Below are 25,091 nucleotides of genomic sequence, written 5' to 3'. Positions count from 1 at the left end.
GTGTTCCAGTAGGTGTGGGTCAGATGAAAATAGTTGATATTACTGTGAAAATAGGAAAAGGATATCAACCCTTACATTTCTAACAATTTAAACAAGTGAAAAGCAACTCTTCAAAACAGAACAATAGGCTATCACATTCTGGTATATTATCTTTTTTGTCTAATAGGAAAAGGAAGGCAGATGGGAAATTTACTAAGAGTCAAACTCGTTCAAATCAAGCACAACTCACAAAGTGCTTCATTTGAGATTGCTGAGTTTCAAAAGTTTGTATAGGCTTTCTAGAGACATGCTGAGGAATAAATTTTCCAGGTGTTTCCAGAGAACTGGTAAATGTGGCTGCAATAAAAATACCCATGAACATACTCAGACTTTTTTTTTTTTTGGACAAGACAGTTGACCTATATTTTCCTGCATCCTACAAAATGCAACAGCGTCATTGAGGGGTGTAGAATTAAAGGATGCTCCAGAAATATCGAGTTACCCCAAATAAAAGAGATAGCCCACTACTGATCACAGGTGACATCCTAGACTACATTATATTCATCATTTATCGAATTCCAACCACTTTATTTGCCATCCCTTTAAGAACTCTAAGGCATGAGGTGTGAATATTCCTTCTTCCGAACGATTAAAGTCCAAGTTTCCAAATCATCAAACTCTCTTACCCCTGAGTTTCTCAGCCTAAAAGTTATGTCCAGTCCAGAAGCCGGGTGACCTGAATTCATTTCCTGGCCTCAGTAAACAAGTTGCTAAATGTCTTCTCACTTCCTCATCTTTAAAATGTCTTTACGTACAATGCTGTGACAATAAATGAAACCTTTAAAAGTGCAATTCAGATTCAACTAATATCTACTGAGGTGTCCACCCTGAGCTAGGCACTCTGTTACATCTTTTACCTATATTTTTTTCCATTTAATCCTCACAATAATGCAATTAAGTAGATAGCTGAATCCTAAGATGAAAAACAGAGGGCCAGAAAAGTTAAATGACTCTTCTCAGGTAGCACAACCAGCCATAGGTAAACCTAGAATTCAAATTCTGATTCAATACTCTTTCCATCTTATTATTTCTATCTTTGTATAGTCAAGATGCTATTAATTACAGTAATAAGATTTTCCAATAGAATGAAATTTGGGGGAACCACCAATAAACTATATTAGAGAAAGTAAAAGAAACTGCAAAGATCATTTGCAAAGTCTGGGTCTGAACTAAGCTTTTGAGCACTTACAGCCCAAGGTCTAGGTGCTATGACACTGAACTTTCCAGGGAGGCCCAAACATAATTTCTTTCTGGATTTCTTTTTTGAAAGAAACAAAGAACTTATTCATTTAGGATTCAGGAAGAACAGAGGTATATGAGAAGTGAATATCTGGCTGTCAGTGGAAGACTCAGAAATAGGGAGAAATGAATTCCTGGGCCAGACACACACATTCTTAGATAATATCAAGCAGGTGAGCAAGTTTACCACCTGCTAGAAATTGCACGGTCCAAGATCCCTCAGAATGTATTTATAGCTGCTCTGTCACGAAGGCGCCCACATCTGATCTGTTCTTTCCAAAATAGGTTTTAAAAAATTCAAAAGGAAAAAGGCAAGAGCCTGTAAACAATGTCTCCTGCAGCTGATTTTAAGACAGGACAGTGGGTTGCAAAGTCTGAGCAGACTTTCAGTCTGAGGAAAGAGAAGGGCTCTTAAGGCAGTGGGGGGCTGCAGAAAGGAGCCCAGCTGCTCCTTTCGGCTTCTTGGCTACCATGACCTGAAGAGGAGAAACCACTGCTGACCCACCTCGTTTGGAAGGAAGACAGCCCGGTGAGCACCGGTTCCTAGGTGGGTGTTTCATGCTTACCACACACCATGCTCCTGGAAGGCGTGTGACCAAAAAAGAAAGAAAGGAGGCACTAGGAGTCCTAATTTTCTGAGGCCCCCAGGTCCTTTTCAACTCCTTTCTAGAAGAAAGAAGTTCTGTCTATGGGAGACTAGTCTATGGGCGGTAGAGGTTTTATCAAAGAAGGGCTGAAGTCTTAATTCATGATTGATAAACCCTAGATTGGAGTCACCACAGAACTACAGTGCGACGCTCTCTCATCTAAGACTCAGAAATCCGAAAAGCTCTGAAAATACCAAGTTCTTTTTTGCAACTCCTTTGACAAGCAAAACCTGGCCTGATTTCTCCTAATGACAAAACCTGACCTGGGTTTATGGAAGGGCACAGCCACAAGCCCAGAGGAGATTATGAAATATTTAGTATATGCATCATATTATCTTTCCAGCATCTGAAAAATTATGAATTCCAAGAATACCTAGCTCCAAGTATTTTTGGTGATGGGTCATGGGCCTGTATTATATATTTTTATGAGTCCTTTTTGCTTTCTTCTCTTGTTCTAAATGTGGGTTGATCCATCTCTTACACAGTATAATCGACTAGGTGTCTTCAGAAGTAGGGATACATTCACAGAAAATGCACGTGCCGTACTATGTATGTTGGCTCACAGAGTCTGCCAGCAAACTCTGGAAGAGCTGAATGCACAGGCTGAGCTTCCCACAGCAAGGAACTATCACCATGGGCTGGCAGATGTCAGAATTATGCGCAGAGAACCTAAGACAGCCTCACGGGGAAATCACCCAAGAAGCTTAAAAAATACTGCCTTAAAGTTGATCCACTTCACGGACAGCCACCGACCTTTCCTCTCTCAACAACCACATTTAAATTTTTAATTTGTTGGTCCCACGCATTAAAAATTTAATTTAAATCCTGGTGAGCTTTAGAAATTCAGCACCGGATATGCCCACACAATCCCAAATTCTCAAAACTTTTTGCCGGTGAAAAGCATACCAAACACAAACAAACAAACTTAATCATACATACTACTCATTCCCTTTCCTACTTCTCTTTTGGTGGAATTGTTTTTCTTTCAAACACACTGTGAACGAATGGGCACCTGACAATAATTTCTTCTGGATGACACTCAGGATAAAAACTCAGATATCTGCTTAGAAAAGACTCTTAAGAAGAGCTGCTCAAACCCACAGATGGGGCCTCTGGATCACAAGATGCTCTGCTTTTTTTAGGGATCTGATAATCAAATATTTTCTTGTCCTATATGGCAAGGTAACTCGTTCTAAAGCTAACACTCTTTAGTGGAATGTAGATTACAAATATCTATACTCAAATGAATAACTACAACTTTTAAGTTGTGCTCTATCTAGCCTCTCGTGTGTAGGAACCAAATTAAAGGGTCATCTGCTTGGAGTTTTTGAAATCTAGAGTAGATTAGGAATAATGTCTGCCCCAGACCACCACTGTTTAGATGAGAATTTTTAGCCCAGAGTTTTGTCACTCTTTGAAGTCAGAATGTCTGATTTCTAACTTGTGTGCTTGTAGATTTGGGGTTAAAAACACACCCCAAAAATGCGGAGTCTCAGGTCCCACCCAGCCCTACTGAGTCAGAAGCCACATTGTAACGAGATCAAAACCAGACTAAACGTCATGGATTTGAATGACTTGCTTGGCAGTGTTCTCATTACCTAGATTTATATCCTGAAAAAATGACACAGAAATATGACCTGATTTTGAGAGCAGACATCAAACATATTATTTTCAAATGACAAGTTTCTCGATAGGTTCAAAATGCACTGAAGGAAAACAAGCATAAAGGTTGTAAATAGCCTAAATTTGGACTTTTAAAAAATATAATTCATAATAAAGTAGGTGCTTTACGCACAATGACCAAGCTGCCAAAATCCAGAAACAATAACCCTTTTGCCTATTTATTACACCGAAGCTTTTTTATTCTCATTTTTAAGTTACTAACCACTAATTCTCTGACAAGTTCAGTTGTATCCCAACTGCCCAGCTGGAAATGCTTTTACCTATGCGGCATTTAAAAGTGAAAATTATACTTTCCTTGTATACTTTCAGTCTGGAAATTTTCTCCTCCACGCCCCAAAAGAACTCCTAGTAAGTAAATGAACTATTTTTTATTTTATTGAAATATCGTTGATTTACAATGTTGTGTTAATTACTCCTGTACAGCAAAGTGATTCAATTATACATATATATACATTCTTTTTTTAAAAATATTCTTTTCCCTTATGGTTTATCACAGGATATTGAATATAGTTCCCTGTGCTCTACAGTAGGACCTTGTTGTTTATCCATCCTATATATACTCGATGGCATCTGCTCATCCCAAACTCCCACTCCATCCCTTCCCCACCCCCCTTCCCCTTAGCGACCACAAGTGTGTCCTCTATGTCTGTGAGTCTGTTTCTGTTTCATAGATATGTTCATTTGTGCCATATTTTAGATTCCACATATAAGTGATATCATCTGGTATTTGTCTTTCTGACTTTCTTCACTTAGTATGATCATCTCTAGGTCCATCCATGTTGCTGCAAATGGCATCATTTCATTCTTTTTACGGCCGATAATGATAACCACTAGTTTGTTCTCTGTATCTGTGAGTCTGTTTCTTTTTTGTTATATTCACTAGTTTGTTTTATTTCTTAGATTCCACATATAAGTGACAGCATACAGTATTTGTCTTTCTCTGTCTGACTTATTTCACCGAGCATAACACCCTCTAGGTCCATCCATGTGGTTGCTAATGGCAAAAATGTCCTTTTTTATGGCTGAATAGTATTCCTGTGTGTGTGTGTATATGTATGTGTGTGTATGTATATATATATATACACCACATCTTCTTTGTTCATTCATCTGTCAATGGACATTTAGGTTGTTTCCACATCTTGGTTATTGTAAATAGTGCTGCTATGAACATAGGGATGCACGTATCTTTTCAAATTATAGTTTTGTCTGGGTATATTCCCAGGAGGGAGATATACCAAGGAGTGGGATTGCTGGATCATATGGCAACTCTAAGCAAAAGCAATTCTTAAAGAAACAAGATGTTTTGAATCAATTGATTTTACTTAATTTTCAAATAATTTTTCTACAGCAGTATTTTAGGTATAATTTACATACAATAAAATGCCCATATCTTAATTGCACTGCTGGATGAACTGGACAGTCATATTCACGCATGTAACCATCACCCCAATCAAGATTCAGGACATTCCCATCACCCCAGAACGTTCCCTCCAGCTGCCCTGCAGTCATTCCCCACCTCCACCTGCCACAGAGAGGCAGTCATGTCTACGGTGGAGTTCTTATTCTTGTGTGGCCAGAAAATGGAACCAAAAATGATTTTACAATTTAAAGCTGATAAAATAGCATTAAGAACCATAAAGCTCCATGTTGTCCACAGGTGCTCTTAATATTCTTTAACCCTCTATCAAAAGCTTGTCTAATGTGAGATAGGAAGAAGGGCAAATGACTTTGAGCTTGGTTCAGTTAACAGTGTGAGTGTGGATACAATTTCCTAAAACGTTGGCTGTACTCGTGTGGATTCTTGATCTAATCTAAGTAGGTTTAAATAGGTTTTAAAATGGTTTTCTTCACCTGGGAAACACTAATTTCAAGTAGTGCTTCCTGCCCTCCTATTTCTGATACCAAAGAGAGCTAGAAGGTAGAGTGATTTACAGTTAAAAACACAAAGTTTACTTTTAAAAGACTTTTGATTATGCCAGGTTATCATTTGGGTTGAAGTTGGGAGTTAGATAAGCTAAACATCATTTCTTTTGTCATAATCCAACTTTTTTTTTTAATTGGAGTACAGTTGATTTACAATGTTGTGTTACTTTCAGGTGTACAGCAAAGTGAATCTGTTATACATATACATATATCCATTCTTTTTTTAGATTCTTTTCCCATATAGGTCATTACAGAGTACTGTAATGTAATTTCGTTCCTTTTTATGGCTGAGAAGAGTTCCCTGTGCTATACAGTAGGTCCTCATTAGTTATCTATTTTATATATAGTAGTGTGTTTTTGTCAATCCCAATCTCCCAATTTATCCCTCCCCCCACTTACCCCCTGGTAACCATAAGTTTGTTTTCTATGTCTTTGACTCTATTTCTGTTTTGTGGATAAGTTCATTTGTACCCTTTTTTTAGATTCCACTTATAAGTGATATCATATGATATTTGTCTTTCTCTAATCCAACATATTTAATTAAAAATTAGTGCACAGGGGCTTCCCTGGTGGTGCAGTGGTTGAGAGTCCGCCTGCCGATGCAGGGGACACGGGTCCGTGCCCCGGTCCGGGAAGATCCCACATGCCGCGGAGCGGCTGGGCCCGTGAGCCATGGCCGCTGAGCCTGCGCGTCCGGAGCTTGTGCTCCACAACGGGAAAGGCCACAACAGTGAGAGGCCCGCGTACCGCAAAAAAAAAAAAAAAAAAAATTAGTGCACAGATAGGAGCCTCTGAGCACTGTCTTCCTGCTTAGAATCAATTTACTACACCGATTTTTCAGTGGTTCACTTTTCCCCGTTTTAGGAGATAGGCAATGGTAACTCACATACAAGAAAATCATGAGAAAGGCACTTGTAGGTTTTGGTACACTGCAGATTTAAGAAACCACTAATACTAGCCGTTCTACTTATAAACCCAGGTAACCAATTCTGAGGTGTAATATCAAAACAAGAAGTCTGAGACCACACACACTGCAATTCCTGGTTCCCCTCAACAAATGCGTCCGTATCCTAGAGAGGCATTTTGTCTCTAATCACAATCAGCGGTGCACCAGCTTCCGGGGGTCAGAGTTCTGTTTTGGGGTGTGTCGCTGTGTACTTGGGTGCCAGTTCTTTGATGAGATTCACATAGTCGGTTTTTTCCGCACAGGCCCTGCACTCTTCTCCCCAGCTGTACAGTATCTGTTTCAGCTCTGCTACTCTCATCTTGGACAGGTCCACTGATGCCAAATCCAATTTTTTTTCTTCATGACAGAAAGGAAAAGCACAATTTTTAAAAAACAAAACCAACTATGAAACACTTAGAAAAGCAAATAGTGTTACTTATCTTGGTGCTGACTACCCTGTGATTCAAAGTGGGGAACAGTTCCCGTGTCTATGGAAGACAGGACATACCTAAGAAAAATGTATCATATGCAAAGCTATTGGGATAACTCATGATCCGTCGGACTTTCTTTCCATGGAATTATACTCGCTTCAAAACAGGGCCTGTGTAGCTTTGCAGTCTTTGCTACCACTCCATGGCTTCTCAAGATCAACGTTCATAAAACAAATAGCACCGCATCCTAATTGCTGCTCCTAAGGTAAGAAGAACGGAATCGATAAAAGGCGGTACCTTGGGATGGCCCTGTGTGTGCGGCCAACTGAAAGCCATAGATTGTAACTAGCTAGAAAGTTACGATTCACTTTTATATGAGATATGTCTGTGGTAAAACAGATGAGCACATATATTACAAAGCACTAATACAAATGAGTTTTTAAATACAAATTTAAAGAATTTAAATACAATCTAAAGAATTTAAACTAGTTTTTAAATACAAATTTAAAGAAACCCAAACACATGAAGAAAATTAGGAGCATTATCACTGATCCTTAATTGTTTTGGATCTCTGCTTAAACTCACCTGACCCCTCCACTGGGATTCCCAAAATCATCACAGGGTTTATTTACAGACCTTTGGGGGTACAGCCACCTCTCTAATGCTGGTGCCTCGGTACCAGCCAATCTGGCTCCTAACATTCTTGCCAATAATACCTGTCACCAACATCTAACTCCTCTAGCGAGACTATTATTTCCCTGTTTACAGATTATCTGCAAAGGCTGTCAAGAACTCAGCTACTTCTCTATTGCCAAGCCCCAAAATAGAAAAATAACTAGGCTCATCTATAATATACTTGTGATTCTGATTTCCCCGTGAGAAAGGGGCAATTTTTCTCTTTCGAAGGAAAGTCTCCTTCCCCCTTCCTCACCACCAGGGGTGTGCTTGAACATAGATACAGTGTTTAAGTTGACTTATTTTACAATTAGTGGCAGCCTAGGACTTTTTCAGCTTGACCTCTTGAAGCACTCCTTTTTTTCCCTACATAGTAGAACATGGCACTTAAAAGCCTTTTAATAACCTAACATAGTTGTCAAATGATTTATCAGAACTTCCAGTCAGTGTACCCTAAGTTAAAAGTTGGATTTTAGACTTAGGAATAAATTTAATCAGGAGGTAAAAGATCTATACACAGAACACTACAAGACTTTGATGAAAGAAATTGAAGAAGACACAAACAAATGGAAAGAGATCCTGTGTTTATGGTTTGGAAGAATTCGTATTGTTAAAATGTCCATACCATCCAAAGCAATCTACAGAACCAGTGCAATCCCTACCAGAATGCCAGTGGCACTTCTTACAGAGATAGAAAGAAACAAATCCTAAAATTTGTATGGAATGACAAAGGACCCTGAATTGCCAAAGCAATCCTGAAAAAGAACAGCAAAATGGTGATTATAGTTAAGAATACTGTATTATATATTTGAAAGTTGCTAAGGAGTAGATCTTAAATATTCTCATCACAAAAAAGGAAACGGTAATTATGTGATATGATGGAGCTGTTAGCTAACATGGTAATCATATTGCAAGATAGAGGTATATCAAATCAATGCATTGTACACCTTAAACACACACACTGTTATATGTCAATTGCATCTCAGTAAAGCTGGAAATAAATAAATAAAAGTTGGATTTTAAAGGCTTTTTTATTTGGAGGGTCAGCTACACTCTGCTCCAGAGAATCCTTACATTTTTTAATAGTGATTTCCATTCTTTTAAAAAACAGAACAAAGGGCTTCCCTGGTGGTGCAGTGGTTAAGAATCCACCTGCCAATGCAGGGGACACAGCTTTGAGCCCTGCTCCAGCAAGATCCCGCAGAGCAACTAAGCCCACGCACCACAACTACTTAGCCTGTGCTCTGGAACCCGCAAGCCACAACTACTGAGCCTGTGTGCCACAACTACTGAAGCCCACGCACGTGGAGCCCGTGCTCCACAACAAGAGAAGCCACCACAATGAGAAGCCCGTGCACTGCAACGAAGAGTAGCCCCTGCTCGCCGCAACTAGAGAAAGCCCACGTGCAACAACAAAGACCCAACACAGCCAAAAATAAATAAATAAAATAAATTTATAAAAATAAAAAACAGAGCACGTGAAAACATTCTTTCAGGTCAAAAACCAAATAACACCTTCCTAATTGAAAACATAATCCAAGTCTACACTTATCTTGTCTGTTAATTTCCTGCCTGACATGACAAAATACCTTTAGGAGTAGAAACTTTTATAGCCCAAATTATTAATACTACACAGCTCAAAAGCCCCTGTTCAGTCTCAACTTTCCTGCCAAATATAAGCTGGGAAGAATTTAGAACTAGTGGTCTATTCAAGATAAATGGTTGAAGGAAGAAAATACTTTCTTGCAAGTGTTGGTAGTTTCTTCAGGTTATTCTAGAGGATTTGGCATTTGGCATTAACTTTAAAAGGGGGAAATCCTCTATAACTCCCTAAAACTACAGGGAAAAGGTCAATACCAACAGTAAATCTAGTCCATGGCTCCCCAAGGGCCTCTAGTGGCCAGCATTGCCAAAACATTAATAAGTACTCTCTTCTTCTCAATAATATCTGATTAATTTTTCTATTATTCAAGGATCCCAGTAAGATCCCTTGCTCATAGTAAAAGCTATTCAAAAGAAATTTGTTGAATGGAAGAATCAGGACAGTTTTGTCCCTTTGGGGGCTATCGTTTATATGGACTCAGTGCTTCCTGCCTCTACTTCATTACTTGAAAGCCAATAAAAAATAAAAATCTGCCTCATCACCACCCTGGAAGTTAGGGCCTGCCCTTGGCCATTTGAGAAACAGTTTGTCTTTGGTATCTTCTGACCTTAAACCTATTTAAAGACATCTGTGTAGCTATGGTGCATAGGCTTATATTACACAGCTATGCTGGAAAATAAGACTAAAGTAATTCAGAGTTGGGTGCTAATTACTTAGGTAGTTTACAAAACTATGCCAGGTATGTAACATCAAACAATGACATAAGCAAAGGAAATGGATTTCTACTGGTGGAATTACAGGTGTTGGGATAGGCTAAGTGGGGAATCCCTCAGCCTTTTATTTTTATTTATTTCTTTGGCTGCACCGGGTCTTAGTTGCGCACTCAGGATCTTCCTTGCAGCATGCGGGATCTTTGGTTGTGGCATGCGGGATCCAGTTCCCTGACCAGGGATTGAACCCTGGCCCCCTGCATTGGGAGCACAGAGTCTTAACCACTGGGCCACCAGGGAAGTCCCCCTCCAGCCTTTTATGATACCTAATCAATCTACCCGAAAGACTGGCCCAGATACAAATCCTCTGTATAAGAATAGATCTATGTATGTAAAATTTATAAGGCCAAGGATAATGTTTTAAATAGGACATCTTCCTTTTCTGGCTGTTTATTTTAGGCACCCTTGATAAGGCTATTTCATCAGGTAAAACCTGCTTTGATGTGAATAACCTATTTCCTAAAAGTTGAAGCTGGCAGAATGATAGCTCTAGGAAGAACGTTAGAGTCCCATTTAAAACTTGAGTCCTTACATCACCTTTGAATAGATGCAGCTTTTGTCTTAATAGGTTACCAAGAGCTAATTCACCACGAGTAGCTGCTCCCTTGAAATTCTGAACTCTTCCTTGACATGTGTAGTTGACAACGCCTTGGTGATTTAAGAGGTTAAACTTTGCCATTTGGGTGGGCAGTTTTACCTAACGCTGACTGTGCCAGATTTCATTTCTCTTCCCCCAAGAAGTTCAGATGGCACTAGGCACCACACAGCAGTCCAGCACCCTATTAGCAAGTGTAGAGCTTCTTTCTTTCTAACACTGACTTTTTAGAAACTGGCCCTATGTTTACAGAATTGGCAATATGCTGGACATTTGGGGAAAAAACATTTGACTCCGTTATACCATATTTCAGCTCACAGATCTGACTGTCCATCTTCTTCAGCTTCTCGCAAATCTTCACTGCAGGCATGTGCACGCTCATTGGGCGAGTGACCTCGCTCAGGATCTTTGTGGCCGCATCTTTCGTCGCTCCTAGATAGTAGCACTGAAGGGGAATGAAGAGACTTTAGGGGCCCAGACACTGAAAAAAAGCAAGTAGTATAGTTTCAAGAAGTGAGAAAGAGGTTAACCTAGTTTTTGTGGCCCAGCTTTTACATTTAACCCCTGCTAAGACACCAGAAAAGCAATGGCTCCGTTCCCAGGATCAGCCTAATTAGAAGCACCCTGCAATTCACATGATGCTTAAAGACTACTGATAAGAGCTAACACTTGCTAAATGTTTTATCTGCACCGACACACTGCTCTCAGGGCTTTAAAGGTATCGATGTATCTAATTCTCATAACAACCCTGTGATGTAGGTACTAGTATTTTACACCCAAGCCAACTGGAGGTCACCCAACTAGCGAGAAGAAAAGACCGAATTAACTTAAAAATCTAGCCTTTTGGCTCTGGAGTCCATGTCCTGTTCTATCATGTTCTACTGCCTTTCAAGCTCCCTGACAAGCGTTTGACATTTAAAAATATAAAGCTTAATGGTGCAGACAAATGCTGAGACTTTTATAGTGTGTCAGTGGTGAGCAGTCAACGAGGAAAATTTAACTGACAGATTCAACATGACGATTTTAGGCAAAATGAATTGGCCCAAGCTTGTCTTTAGCGCTGTAAAAACAGTATATTGAAACAGGTCATTTGTGTATACCCGGGAAACACCATTACAAGATAATAAAAGTACTTCATTAATTATGCATAAATAATGATGTAAAAATACTTTGATAGGTTTCACTAATTGTCTTGATAAGAAGTGGAAAGTCTATCCACTCTTAACTCAGGACAGTAAATTCTCATTAGGAATTCAGTTGTATAATTTCCTTTAAGAAATCATGGGATTGGTTGCCTATGGTTTTTTCAAAAAGCCAAATGAAATGAGATGTATTCTAGATGAAAATACATTGACTCCATTTCCCTGAAAGATCAATTTCTGCTTGCTTTCTGCAGTGAGCAGGCTTGAGGCAAGCATCGAAGAAGGAGAACATTAAATTCAAGATGAGAAATGAAACGATTAGCAGTTTTCTCCGAGCACAGGGAGAAAATGAAAGGTGAAAATTTACCATACCAGGCGGTTTTCTTTTCCTTTGACATCCAAGCAAAAGCTGATCAATTCTTTTTCTATGGTGTCCAGAGAAAAGTTGACTCCTCTGGCTATCAGGGAGTTGTAGAATCGGTTCAAGAATTCTTGACACACTAGAAGGAACAAATAAATTATGTATTTGTGTACAATATCACCGCTACCACACCTATGTATATGTTTCTCCCACCAAATAAAAAAGTAAGTATGATTCAACGCATTGTGACAAATTAAATTCATATCTTAAGTGAGAATGGTTTCAGGCCTGTAGCTTTTAGCTTAGTGTTGGGCCTTGAATAATATGAGCTTATTGAATCAATCCGTCAATCTGTGGAACCAAGTTCCACTTAATAGGAGAACTTTCCCACAAAATGTCACTGACCCTAAAAGAAAATATTGCCTCCTCTGGGATATGATGCTTGGGACAGCTTTGTTTAAAGCATAGAGAAAAAACAGAACATGTGTCTGGAATGAAGCCCCTTGGTAGTCTGCATCTGCCTGTATGTCCCAGTTTGAACCCCAGTTGGAACAATCATATTCAATCCCACGGTCCAGAGTCAGTGAAGAGATGACCCTCAGAAGAGGCACAGGCAATAAGAACAACCATAGTTACCATTTGTTAGCACTGTTCTGAGTACTTTATGTGGATCAACTTATTCAAGTCTCAGAACAAAACTCGGATGTAGATACATCACTAGCCTCATTTTACACATGAAGAACCTGAGTCACAGAGAGGCCAGTGAGCTTGCCCAGTAAGTGGTAGAGGGAGTTTGACCCCAGATGGTCTCCCTCTGGGCCCACATATTATCCACTGGGGTACTATGTATTAGAAGGAGGCTGCTTTCCCACGCTGTTGTCCCAAAGGCGAAGTGTCCAAGCAATCAGAGAAGGACATGGAGGCCAGAGCATATGCCGGAAAACAGCAGCCCTCATATCAGAAAGAATTTTAGGGAAATAGCATGAGGAAGAGTGGCGAATTCTAGGGTAACCTGGAATAAATTTAATAGTATAGCAAGAGTCTGAAGGAAAGAAATTACAAAACTTTATCAAAAGACCTAAAAGTAGGCCTAAGAAATGGGAAGATAAGCCATGCTCATGGATGGGAAGATTCAATATTATGGATGATAATTATTTTTAAGTAGATCAATAAACTCAATGCTCTTCTAATTAAAATCTCAATAGGCTTTTTTTATAGATTTGATAAACTGATCCAAAAATACAGATGAAAAAACAAGAGCAAATGAAAGCCAAGAAGTACTTGAAGAAGAAGGAGGTTGGGGAGTTGACCTTATCAGATATCAAGACCTAATTCTAAAGCTATAGCATTTGAAACACTGTGGGACTGGCACAGAAATAGACCAGTGGAACAAACTAGTGAGTCTAGAAACGAATCCACAAATCTAGAGGAGCTTGGTAGAGTACAGAAGTGATGCTGAAAATCAGTGGGGGAAAAATGGGCTAGTCAATAAATGGTACTAGGACCACCTGCCATGGAAAAAGTTAAACTTAGACACCTATCCAAAACTACACATAGACGTGAATCCCAGGTGAATAAAGACATATGGGAAGAGCAACACTACAAAAGTTTTAGAAGAAACCTTGGGAAAACATCTTTATGGCATCAGGATAGAGAAGGATTTCTTAAAGAAGAGACCAAAACACGGATCATACATTTGATTATATCAAAATTAACCAGTTTTTTAATGCAAAAGAAATCATAAGCAAATGATAAGACAAGCCACAAACTGGAGGAAGATATTTACAACTTATAAGCTGATGAAGGATTAATATCCAAAATACATGAAAAATCACCATGGTCATACCCTTAGGTCCAGTCATTACCAATGACTATAACCTCTATAATCTCAGTGGAAACATCCCATTGTCTGATCATCATCTCCCATCTTTCCAGCTCACATCCTCTAACACCCCAAGGTAAACAATTCCCTGACCCCGCCAGGTCATACTATTCATTGATTCTGCCACCACTTCACCCTGCTTCCCCACCCAGCTTAGATTCCGTGGTTCAACATTATAATAACTCCTTTGCACACAAATTGAACTCCCTTGCATCTCTCTCCCCTGTTGGACTCACCCAGCAAAATCCTAACCCTGGTTAAAACTTTGCACCTATATTCACTGAACATGGCTGGAGGAAATAGCACAGCCGTACTCACTGGTCTCACTGTGAATTCATGACCACTCATTTCAGCGAGCCATCAGTGCTCCCAGCAATCCTACGACATTGACCTCATTCTCGCTCTCTCCCACCCCCAAGCGGACAATTGCGCAGCTGCTCTCTCAAACCTTGTGTCACACCTCCACCCCATCCTCCGCGACGGTGGTGCTTCCTATTTCTCTGAGGGAAAAAAAAAGCAACAGGAAAGAACTCTCTCTTGCTCTGCCACCACATCTACAACACGTGTATCAGCACAGTCTACCTTAATTCTATGAACGAACTGTGACAACCCTTCCACCTGCTAAAGTAGATCCTATCAACTCCCTGCTCCTGCACTTCTGCCCTCTCTCTCCTGTCTTGTTTCCATTAACATGCTGTTAATTCTTATATCTTAAAAGCAACAAAACCTCTCTCAACATCACATCCCATTTCTCCACTCCTGTTTAAGAAAAACACTCTAAAATAATTTTTATACTTGTAGTTTCCAGGTCTCTTCTCTCTCCCTCTCTGTCCCTCCCCCCCCACACACCAAGTTTAAAGCCAGTGAGTTATAAAATGTTCAGTTTGAAAAATAGTGTCCCTTGTCTCCCCTTCCCCATTTCCCCCAAACTCAAAGCTTTCGTTTTCAACTCTTGTAGCTGATTCCTTTGGAATTTACAAATTTTAAATAACATGTTTGTGTGGCTAATTCCTAATTTTATTTTTAGTCTTAGATATTTATTATAGTTTTTTCCCGTGGAAGAGAAAGATTTAACTCTTTTGCCCAGACCCATCTCTTGTAAAAAGCATTTGGTTGGATGTTTTTATGTAGCCTTACAATCTTTGTCTTTTAACTTGACTATTTACTACTTAACTTAGTACTTGAAAAATATAATAATGTCACCTGCAGGAAAAGAGCTACAACATTTTAGAAAAGATAATAATAAATTTAAAAATCAAGTTAGTGGAATTATTAAATTATCAGCGGGCTAGGAACATTATTTTCAGCAGTTCCATCCACACCTTCTAGAACTGAAGTCAGTCCTACATTATCTGCTCCTACTTGATTTTGGAGGGGAAAAAAAGACACCAGATTAGTCTTGCTGGTACCGGTACTAGGGGAGAATTGCTACCTAGGAATAAAATACATGTTGTAATGAGTTAAGACTTAAGAATAACCAGAAGCTCTTGAATAATTTGTATATTACTTCATTGTTCTAATTTTATTTTTAATATTGCCTTAAATAAATTAGTTCCCAACTCCACACTCAGAAAGCAGTATAGGTAGGGATTCAGTGCTTTGGCTCTGAAGCCAGACTCTCTGGGTCCAAATCCTGGCTTTACTAGTTAATATTTACTAGCTGTGGCTTTGGGCCTTTCAACATTGAATCACCCGACAGTCTAATTGCCATTCCCTTTAAGTTCATCAGTCTTCTTTCTCTGTGTTTAAGATTTTCTCTTTTTTCCTTTTGTGTTTTGCAATTTCCTTCTGATATGGTTAGATGTGGAATTATTTTTATTTATACTGTTTGGAATATACTGGACTTCCAAACCTGTGGATTGATGACTTTCATCCGTTTGGAAAAATGAGCTATCATCTCTTTTGCTCCACCCATACACTCTCTCTTCTCCTTCTGGAAGTCCAGTTAACATATGTGGGAAATTTTTCTCTTGATCTGCATTGTACCTTTATCTCTGTTTCATATTTTTATTCTCTTAATTGCTCAGTGATTCCTTCTTGACAATTTCTTCAGTCTTCTAACTCACTAATTCTTTTCTCAGCTGTGTCTAGTCTGCGGTTAATCTCACTAATTTCTATTTGTACATGTTTATTTGGTTCTTTTCCAAATATGTGTGGACATTTTTAATAGCCTCCTGCCCTTTATTCATATTTTCAATCCCTTCCTTTATTTCTTTAAATATAGTAAAAATATTTTATATTCAGTGCCTGATAATTGTAAAACCTGAAGCCTGTCCAGGTATGCTTCTTCTGTCTCTTGTCTCAACTGGCTGTCACTTACGGTGCTCTTCTTCCCAGGGGTTTGTGATTTTTCTGAATGTGAGCTTTCTTTCTTAGAACTTTGTGGGAATTATTAGAATTTTGTGGGACTGGATTGAAGGTGGATTCCTATGTGAGATTAACGTTTGCTGATGCCGACTTGAAATCCCTGTAAACTAAATTCTCAGTTTGAGACGTTTTGGATCACCCAGGTTGGCTGTGTCCATTTGGGCTTCAATGCATATGTGTGGTAGCTTGTGAGTATGAGTGATCAAGAGACATTTTTGTTTTACCTTTTATTCAGTAAAAAGTTCAAGTACTGCAATTTCTTTTAGTCTCTAAAGAATGGTGGTAGAATTGTGGTTATTTCCAGGTCACCTTTTATAATGAAAGTCTAGCTCTCTGGGGTTCCAAACTAATTGGGGGAGGATCCAGTACTACACACCTAACTTGGGAAGGTCTGGGCTATGTCATTATTCTTTTTATTTTATTTATTCTCTTTATTTTACATCCATGAAAATCTAAGTTTAAATTGCCTGGGTGGCAAATACCCTCAAGAAAAATGCCAGCTTCAGGGGTCCCTTTACCTCTTTTGGTTTCGACTTTCACATTGTTTTTGGCCTCTGGGTATGCCTTACTAACTTACACTTAACATTTTCACATTTTTATTTTATCCAGTGTTTTCAGTTGTTTTCAGCTAGACGACCAGAAATGTCAATTTTTAGAACATGAAGTCATATTCATTCCTAATGCTATTTAATAGGAACAGAACACTAAATATAATATAGCCATGTCGTGGTTTTAACAAATATTTATTGAGCAATCAGTAAGTGCCAGACAGTATTCTATAGGTTGTTGGAAAAACAAAGCTCTTACTCTCAGGGATTACATTCTGGTGAATAAATAAAAGTATCTTGTGGCTGTGAAGAAACATAAATTTGGTAAGGAGGATAGAGTAATAGTATAAGGTAATAGTATTATTCTAAATGGGGTGGTCAGGGAAGGTCTCTCAGATAAAGTCGTGTTTGAGCATAAAGCTTAAGGAAGTGGGAGAACACCTTAAGTGGAGTGCTTGGGAAGAACCCTCCAGGCAGAGGGAAGAACAACGTATGCATGTCCTTGGCAGGCCCAAGAACCATATGGGAGCCTCCCTCCCACCAAGAGGGAGGATGGTAGAAAATGAGGTCAAATGAACGGCAGCATGCCAGGTCATCTAGGGCTTTGAGGTCATGGTAAGGGCTCTGGGTCCTACTCTGAGAAGGCATGCCATTAAAGGTTTTGAGCAAAAGGGTGCAGTGATCTGACATTACTTTTAAATTATGCCTCTGGAGGTTCTTTGGAGAATAGACTGCAGGGTAGCCAGAATGAAAGCAGGCATAACCATTTGGAGTTTCTTAAAATAGCTGCATATCTTGGACCAGGGTGGGAGCATTGGAGGTGATGAGAATGGTTGGATTCTGGATGTATTTTGAAGGCAGAGCCAAAAGAATTTACTAATGGATTGGATGTGGCATGGGGTGGGGGTGGGGGCGGTGGCGGTGGGCGGAGACAGAAGTCAAGAATGACCCCAAGGATTTGGGCCTGAGAAACTGCAGGAGGGGAGTTGCCATTTGCTGAACTGGTAAGACTGCAGGAGAAGCAAGTTTGTGGAGACCAGCAGGAATTCAGTCTTGACACGTGAACTTTGAGATACTTCTAGACAAACGTGACAATTAATTTTATGTGTCCACTTGGAGGGTGTTTTTGAATGAGATTAACATTTAAGTCAGTGAACTCTGGCTAAAACAGATTGCCCTCCATAATGTGGATAAGCCTCATCCACTCAGTTGAAGGCCTGAATAGAACACAGAGGATTGGCATGAATAGAACAAAAAAGCATGAGGGAATGCTCCAGCAGACTGCTTTCTGCACCATTGGCTCTCCTGGGCCCCCAGCCTGTTGGCCCACACTGCAAATTTTAGACATTTCAGCCTCCATAATCAGGAGAGCCAATTCCTTATAATAAATCTATCTGGATGTATGTATGTATGTATGTATGTATCCTATTGGTCTGTTCCTCTGGAGACCCCTAATATAATGTCTGACACTACAAACAGTAAAGAGCTGCTGGGGATATAAATCTGGAGTTCAGGGGTGAATTCTAGGACAAATACTAAATCTGTAAGTCATCAACATTAAAATGATCTTTGTGGGATGAGACCACACAAAAGGGAGAGATCCTGGGTCTCAGTCTTGTGAAACTCCATTGTTTAGAAATTGGAAAGATGGAAAGAACCAGAAAAAGACTGAAAGGAGCAGCCAGTAAGGGAGGATGAGAACAAAGAGTGAGTGTGTCCCAGAAGACAAGCAAAGAAAGTGTTAAAAAGGAGGGACTGACTGATCAGCTGTGTGAAATGCTACTGATAGAATGAGGAAAACGAGACATTTGCCAACACGTATTTTGCTAAGTTTAATTAGCAACAGACCAAGTATGCAAGGGAGACACCTACTGTAATGATCCATGCATAAACCATCGTTAAAGCCTCCTGGTGACCTGTAATTCTCCTCTTCCTGAAAAAGAAACCCTGTGTCCTGATGCCTCAAAGCTCTTTCTCTACTCCCACGATATACCTTCAGATGATTTCTACACCTTAACTGTTGCTCTGTTGTCAATGTATTACCTAGAGGGCGGGTGTTGGGAATTCTAACTTGTACTATGAAAGATACACTTTTGACTCACTAAAAGCTATATAATATTTTATTGCAGCGTATGTGCGTACATGTATTCAACAGAATTGAGTGCCTACCTTATGCCCCGCACCATGGTAGCCACTGGAGATGATGTGGTGAGAGAAATGGTCTTGACTGTCAAGGAATGCACACATGGAGACCAAAATGATTTCTCTACTATGAGACATGTACTAGATAGTGTGGGAGAACAAAGGAGAAGCACGTCCCTGGAGGAAATTGGGAGATCACTGAAAGTTATTTAGTGAGGAAATAACATGATCACCCTGTCATGGGAAGGATACTGTTGTGGGCTTACATGAAGAGATTAATCTCACAATAATCTCTTCAAATATTTTCTCAGGTCCTTTCTCTCTCTCTTCTCCTTCTGGGACTCCTATAACGTGAATGTTGTTTAATGTTGTCCCAGAGGTCTCTTAGGCTGTCTTCATTTCTTTTCATTCTTTTTTCTTTATTCTGTTCCAGGTCACTTATCCGTTCTTCTGCCTCAGTTATTCTGCTATTGATTGCTTCTCGTGTATTTTTCATTTCAGTTATTGTATTGTTCATCTCTGTTTGTTTGTTCTTTAATTCTTCTAGGTCTTTGTTAAACATTTCTTGCATCTTCTCGATCTTTGCCTCCATTCGTTTTCTGAGGTCCTGGATCATCTTCACTATCATTATTCTGAATTCTTTTTCTGGAAGGTTGCCTATCTCCACTTCATTTAGTTGTTTTTCTGGGGTTTTATCTTGTTCCTTCATTGGTACATAGCCCTCTGCCTTTTCATCTTGTCTATCTTTCTGTGAATGTGGTTTTCATTCCACAGGCTGTAGGATTGTAGTTCTTGCTTCTGCTGTCTGCCCTCTGGTGGATGAGGCTATCTAAGAAGCTTGTGAGATTAATCTCACTATAAATCACCTAAGAAATTAGTAAGTTAAGGATCCTGGCATGCATTTATTGCTATAACCAGATAACCATAGTCTTTTTATTTATGTCATAGGGTTTTGTTTATTAAAATTAGTCCCATAAGTGAATGTATAATTATTTCAAAGTAAAAAAAAATTAATAGCCCCATAATACAATCCTTTTAAATAAATTCAGAAACGTTTACATTTTTTTTTTTTAGTAAGCTTCACATGACCTAAAGCAGTCATAAACTTGAATATTCACAGGGCCCAGGCAAGTAAAATGAATGGGTAAAGCAATCCAAGTCTAGGAAAAACAAAAACAAAAACCTAAAGAACACATGTCCTTTCTAAAAAGAGCAGCCACCATCAGTTCCCACTATATGGACATATGGGCTAGTCTTGACTGGTCACCTGGTTTTCAAGATAAGCCAGAAATCTGAACTTTTTAAAATGACATCTCCCAAGTTTAAAATATAGCCAATTAATTTAGATGTTTTTTTCAAAATACTTTGTTTACTTAATAAAATACATTAATAGGTCCCAGGTGGTTCATGGACTATCAGGGGTTTTTTTTGTTTGTTTATTTGTTTTTTGCGGTACGCGGGCCTCTCACTGTTGTGGCCTCTCCCGTTGCGGAGCACAGGCTCCGGACGCGCAGGCTCAGCGGCCATGCCTCACGGGCACAGCCGCTCTGCGGCATGTGGGATCTTCCCGGACCGGGGCACGAACCCGTGTCCCCTGCATCGGCAGGCGGACTCTCAACCACTGCGCCACCAGGGAAGCCCAACTATCAGTTTTTTACTGATAAAAGAAGTCATTGGTGTCCCGTGCCACAGAGTAGTCAAGATAAGAATGGAAATTTGCCCTACAGTATGTATAGAATTTTAATCTTATACACTGAGGGAAAATTAATTGGCTAATGATAAAGACTCATAAGCTGAAACAGAGCCAGATCTAGACTCTATTTCTTTTTGTTCTAAAACCAGTATTTCCTTCGTTGTGATTCTACAGTGTTAACAAAAGGAAATATACACCCAGGTTACTCAGACATGCAAGTTAATAATCACAATATGCTGTAATAAATTCAAGAAAGACGTTAGAAGCTTCACAATTAATCCAGATGCTCTGGCTCTTCTGAAATGTTTTTAAGTAGAAGCTCCAGCAATTAAATTACTGATGATTAAGCCAGTCAACTGTTTATGCCTCACAAATTCTGCTTTAAACGTATAGTACCCAGTTATAAGGGATCTTTAACTGAAAATTATAACTTGGCTGAACAAATATCTATATCTAAAGTTTGACAATAACATCACGTAGGTATTTTAAATTTCTGGAGAAAAGTTTAATTATTGCAGGGCTGATAGAAAACTGGACTCCAATTGTTAAGACTTTATTCAGTTATATTACAGTCTATACTCACCCATTCATTAAACATATATTGTGAACCTACCATTTCCTGTTATGTAAGAATAGATCCGAAAGCTCAGAGAAGGGTGAAGCGGATATACATCTAAGCTAATTATTTCAATGAATGAAACACGGAGGTAAGTGCTACCGTAGTCCAGGAGGAAGGAGGTAGCACAGCTAATTATCTCCTTTGACCTCGTTACCAGCCCTCTGCTGTAGGTATTATCACGTTGATTTTGCCAGAACCGGGTACAGTGGCCTCAGAGCCAGAAGGCTGGGTGGGACGTAGACCCACCTGTTCTGAGTGCGAGTCCACAGCTGAGATTCTGTGAACAGAAAAGGAATCTTTTTTGTATTCCTCCTCTTTCTAAGGAGTTAAGGTACTCCTTTGTTAAGAAACTTTTCCCTGTAAAGTCCTAACAAATGTTAGTTATGTGCTCTGATTTAAGCCATTTCAACTCAATTACAATTTGTCATGTTTTCTCCTTTGGGGAGTTATAAACTAATTTGAACTTGAAAGGCTTCTGTGCAAGGAAAGGCAAGTCTCGCCGGTTAGGGCAGCAGAATCATTTTGGAGCCAGGGTCGTCTGCCTCTACGTGCGTTTGCACAAAATCGAATCCAAATCCAAACCCACCAGCTCTGAGGCAGTTTAATCGAGCAAGACCAAGAACGCGGCCTGAAGGTGTCACTGGGCCCGGCTCGAACTTTTGCTTAGGCTTGGGCGAAGGCGATCGGAAGCCACGGCCAGGGCCCGTATTTCCTAAGTGAAATGCTATTTATAGACAGGCCCGTGAGAAGCCAAAGCCGACAACAGCTGCACTGCGACGCGGTGTCACCGCCATGCAAGCAGGTCTCACACCGCTCACCTTCACAGTCGGCGCCCAGCCGCCCCCCGGCCTCCTGGCCCTGCGCCCGCCCCGGGTTAGAGACCCAAAGCCCGGCGCAAAAGGCCACCACTGCGGCTGGGCTCCCGCACCACATGCTGAGCCAGCTCCAAACGCCTCGCCGCCACCTGTGAAATGAACCGCCGCGCTGCTACCGCCCGGGGCTGCTCCAGGACGCAGGAGCGCAGACCCGGGGTTGGAAAATAATCTGCCTGGAGTTGCTGGGACACATGATGCAACTCAACCGTGAGTTTCCATTGGCTCTCCAAAAAAGGGCATGGAAGCAGGCGGAGCGGAGCAGCCGCTTCCTTTCCCTCCCCGACCTGCGCGTGCGCACTCTCGCTCACGCGGTGCCCCCCCCCCCAGCGGGGCGGGGAGAGACGCAGTAAAGCTATTCGCTGACTGCTCGAGGGGAAAGGCGGGACCTTCACGCTGATTGGCGGGGACGCGGGAGGCCGCGGCGGAGGGACCGGACGCAGTGGGCGGGCGGGAACGTGAAGTCTCCGCGGTGCCTGATGGGGCTGTTCCGCGGCCTGGCGCTCTTGCGGCCGGGGGCACCGCTCGTTACTGCTACCGCCGTCTCTGCCGCCTCATGGCGGCCATCGGGGTTCACCTAGGCTGCACATCAGCCTGTGTGGCCGTCTATAAGGTGAGGGACTCGGGGACTTGGGCTGCGCGTACCCAGTTCTCTGGGTGCGAGGCCAAGTCCTTTGGTCTCCTGAGGGGCTGTGAACGGCGTGTCGCCGTTCTGGGGACGTCGCGCGGAGAGGTGATTCTGTGGGGAAGTTTCGGGCTGAGAGCTGGGCGGACCCGGCCTCGTCCCGCACGGCTCCTCAAGGAAGGCCGCTGCGGACCCGGGACCTCGCGGGCGCAGGAGGCCCCGAGGAGGGGCGGACCCGGGACCTCGCGGGCGCAGGAGGCCCAGAGCGGGGGCAGGAGCCCCCGAGCGGGGGCGGACCCGGGACCTTGCGGGCGCAGGAGGCCCCGAGGGGGGGCGGACCCGGGACATCGCGGGCGCAGGAGGCCCCGAGGGGAGGGCGGACCCGGGACATCGCGGGCGCAGGAGGCCCCGAGGGGAGGGCGGACCCGGGACATCGCGGGCGCAGGAGGCCCCGAGGGGGACCTGAAAGTGTGGTACCCGGAGGTTTCTGGACGTTGGCCAAGAAAGGTTTCTGGACGTTGGCCAGAACGCGGGGTGGCCGCATTCTGGAACTGGAGGTGTTGATCCCGCGAAGCGTGTGAAGCCAGATGATGGTGTGTGCTCTATTCAGTTGTCCTTTCTGGAAATGAGAGAGCCTGACTAGGAGTTAGGGGCTTCCTGTCATCAGTGGGCAGGTGGAAGGAGCAATAATGAGGGACAGCCCTGATCCTAGTCTCACGTTTAAATGTCAAATGATTTGTAAGGAAAAGCCAAAGCGTTTCATGCTACTTCATCATATGTAGAGAGTGAAGAAAGATGCATTTATAGGGAAAGGAAGAGAAATAGGAAGTTTAACGCAATAAGGCTTGTTATTGTACATAGATAGGTTGTTATTATGTCTGTTCTGTTATCCACTATGCAGAGCAGACTGAAAAAAATGAGGTAGTTCTTCATGGAATTCTGGTCTTAATTAAAATCTAGGAAATTGATAAGGACAATTAAATCTACTTGTTTAAAATAATGATAAAGCAGTTTTTCTCTCCACATATATGTCAGAGTAACACTGGCCCACCCACGTCTGAATATATCTAAAGAGACTGTATATTTCATCACAAAAGAACTAATACAGTTGCGTATTTTTCTCCAGGATGGCCGGGCTGATGTGGTCGCCAATGATGCAGGTGACAGAGTTACTCCAGCTGTTGTTGCTTACTCAGAAAATGAAGAGGTACTGTTCCCCTCATTTTTGAACTCTGAAATAAGGAAAAAATTACGTGCGTTGTAATATATTGCTCTTTTTCAGGTTGTTGGATTGGCAGCAAAACAAAGTAGAATGAGGAATATTTCAAATACAGTAATGAAAGTAAAGCAGATCCTTGGCAGAAGGTATGGAATAAAATAATACTTTTACCCATGGTAATAAAAACGTGTTTATACATTCTAAGTGTAATGTGAAATGAAACTAGAAACGCCAGTGTGTTTTTTCGTTGTGTTTTATGACTGGGTCATTTCACAGAATACTCTAGGAGGCTGTTATCTTCTGATATTATCTTCTGCTGAGTCTTCTCAAGGATGGGATTCACTCAGACAATTGTTTCTTGCTTTCAGATCTGTTAGTATTGATAGATGCCAACATACATTTAGTTTTGATAATTTGTGTCATCCAGAGGTGGGAATTTGGACTTACCACATTTGTACAGTACTTTTTTAACTGAGGGAACTTGAAAGATTGTGTGCGAATTTGAAGATTTCTTTGCACTGTAGTTGAATTTCGTGGAATCTATTATAATTGGTGAAATATTTATGTAGAAGCTATTGATTTTCTTCCTCAGATCTTTTTGTGACACTTTCTGGGAACTAAGTTTAACAGTTGGCTTTCAAATTTAAGCATTAGGGAAACAGCTTAATTAATGTCTTAAGAATCAGGTTAATCAGCTGTTGTAACTTTAATTAAAAGATTAAAGAGGCTCGCTTCCCCAGACCTCTGTCTCCTCAAGTTATAGATTACCATGATAATTAGGGGTTTTCATTTTCACTGGAGTTGTAATACTTGCTATAGTGTTTTTAAATTTTCAAAGTGCTTTCACATCTATTATTTTATTTAATCCTCTCAAATCCCTGTAAGGTTGTCAGGCAGGTTTTATCCCTTCCCATTTCTAGATGAGAAAATCAAGGCACACAGAAGTTAGATATCCCTAAATTAGTTAGGGGGTAAACTAGAAAGGACTGCAGTCCAGGGCGCCTAACCATTAGCCCCAGGTTCTTTCCTTTCTACTTCGTCAGTTAAGAATTTAGGTAGAAATTTCCTTG

The 25,091-nt window shown here is 40.9% G+C and overlaps 2 protein-coding genes across 4 annotated transcripts in view; one reads left to right on the top strand and one right to left on the bottom strand.

Annotated features, from left to right (window-relative positions):
• Window positions 1–5,295: 5,295 nt before the first annotated feature.
• Window positions 5,296–22,349, bottom strand: CDNF (cerebral dopamine neurotrophic factor). The gene is made up of 4 exons (XM_022580210.2): window positions 22,124–22,349; window positions 12,066–12,193; window positions 10,855–10,996; window positions 5,296–6,834 (listed from the first exon to the last, which is right to left on the bottom strand). The coding sequence occupies exons 1-4, from the start codon at window positions 22,236–22,238 to the stop codon at window positions 6,656–6,658; spliced, it is 564 nt and encodes a 187-aa protein (XP_022435918.1). The 5' UTR covers window positions 22,239–22,349; the 3' UTR covers window positions 5,296–6,655.
• Window positions 22,350–22,641: 292 nt separating this feature from the next.
• Window positions 22,642–25,091, top strand: part of HSPA14 (heat shock protein family A (Hsp70) member 14) — a 35,695-nt gene continuing 33,245 nt past the window's right edge. For 2 of the 3 annotated variants that reach the window (XM_089906380.1, XM_022580556.2), the window contains exon 1: window positions 24,085–24,167. Coding sequence is in view for 1 of the 3 variants with exons in the window: in XM_022580558.3 (XP_022436266.2) it covers window positions 22,734–22,790; window positions 23,929–24,009; window positions 24,085–24,167 (221 nt within the window). In the remaining 2 variants the exon portion in view is untranslated. Of the gene's footprint in view, window positions 22,791–23,928; window positions 24,010–24,084; window positions 24,168–25,091 lie in introns of those variants that run through there. The other variant, XM_022580558.3, reaches the window with a different exon arrangement.

Source organism: Delphinapterus leucas, chromosome 2, assembly GCF_059928025.1.
Source record: "Delphinapterus leucas isolate spDelLeu-1000000601 "Yukka" chromosome 2, BTC_Dleu_Yukka2, whole genome shotgun sequence".
Lineage (NCBI taxonomy): Eukaryota > Metazoa > Chordata > Mammalia > Artiodactyla > Monodontidae > Delphinapterus > Delphinapterus leucas.
The sequence above is the reverse complement of the archived record's forward strand: the minus strand, read 5'-3'. Positions and strand labels throughout refer to the sequence as shown.

Excerpts from the sequence above, each read along its gene's own strand:
- CDNF (XM_022580210.2), bottom strand. The coding sequence starts at position 22,238 with ATGTGGTGCGGGAGCCCAGCCGCAGTGGTGGCCTTTTGCGCCGGGCTT. Across the intron at positions 12,194-22,123 it reads GCTGGGCGCCGACTGTGAAG|TGTGTCAAGAATTCTTGAAC; the intron begins GTGAGCGGTGTG and ends TGTTCCTTCTAG. Across the intron at positions 10,997-12,065 it reads AAGGAAAAGAAAACCGCCTG|TGCTACTATCTAGGAGCGAC; the intron begins GTATGGTAAATT and ends ATTCCCCTTCAG.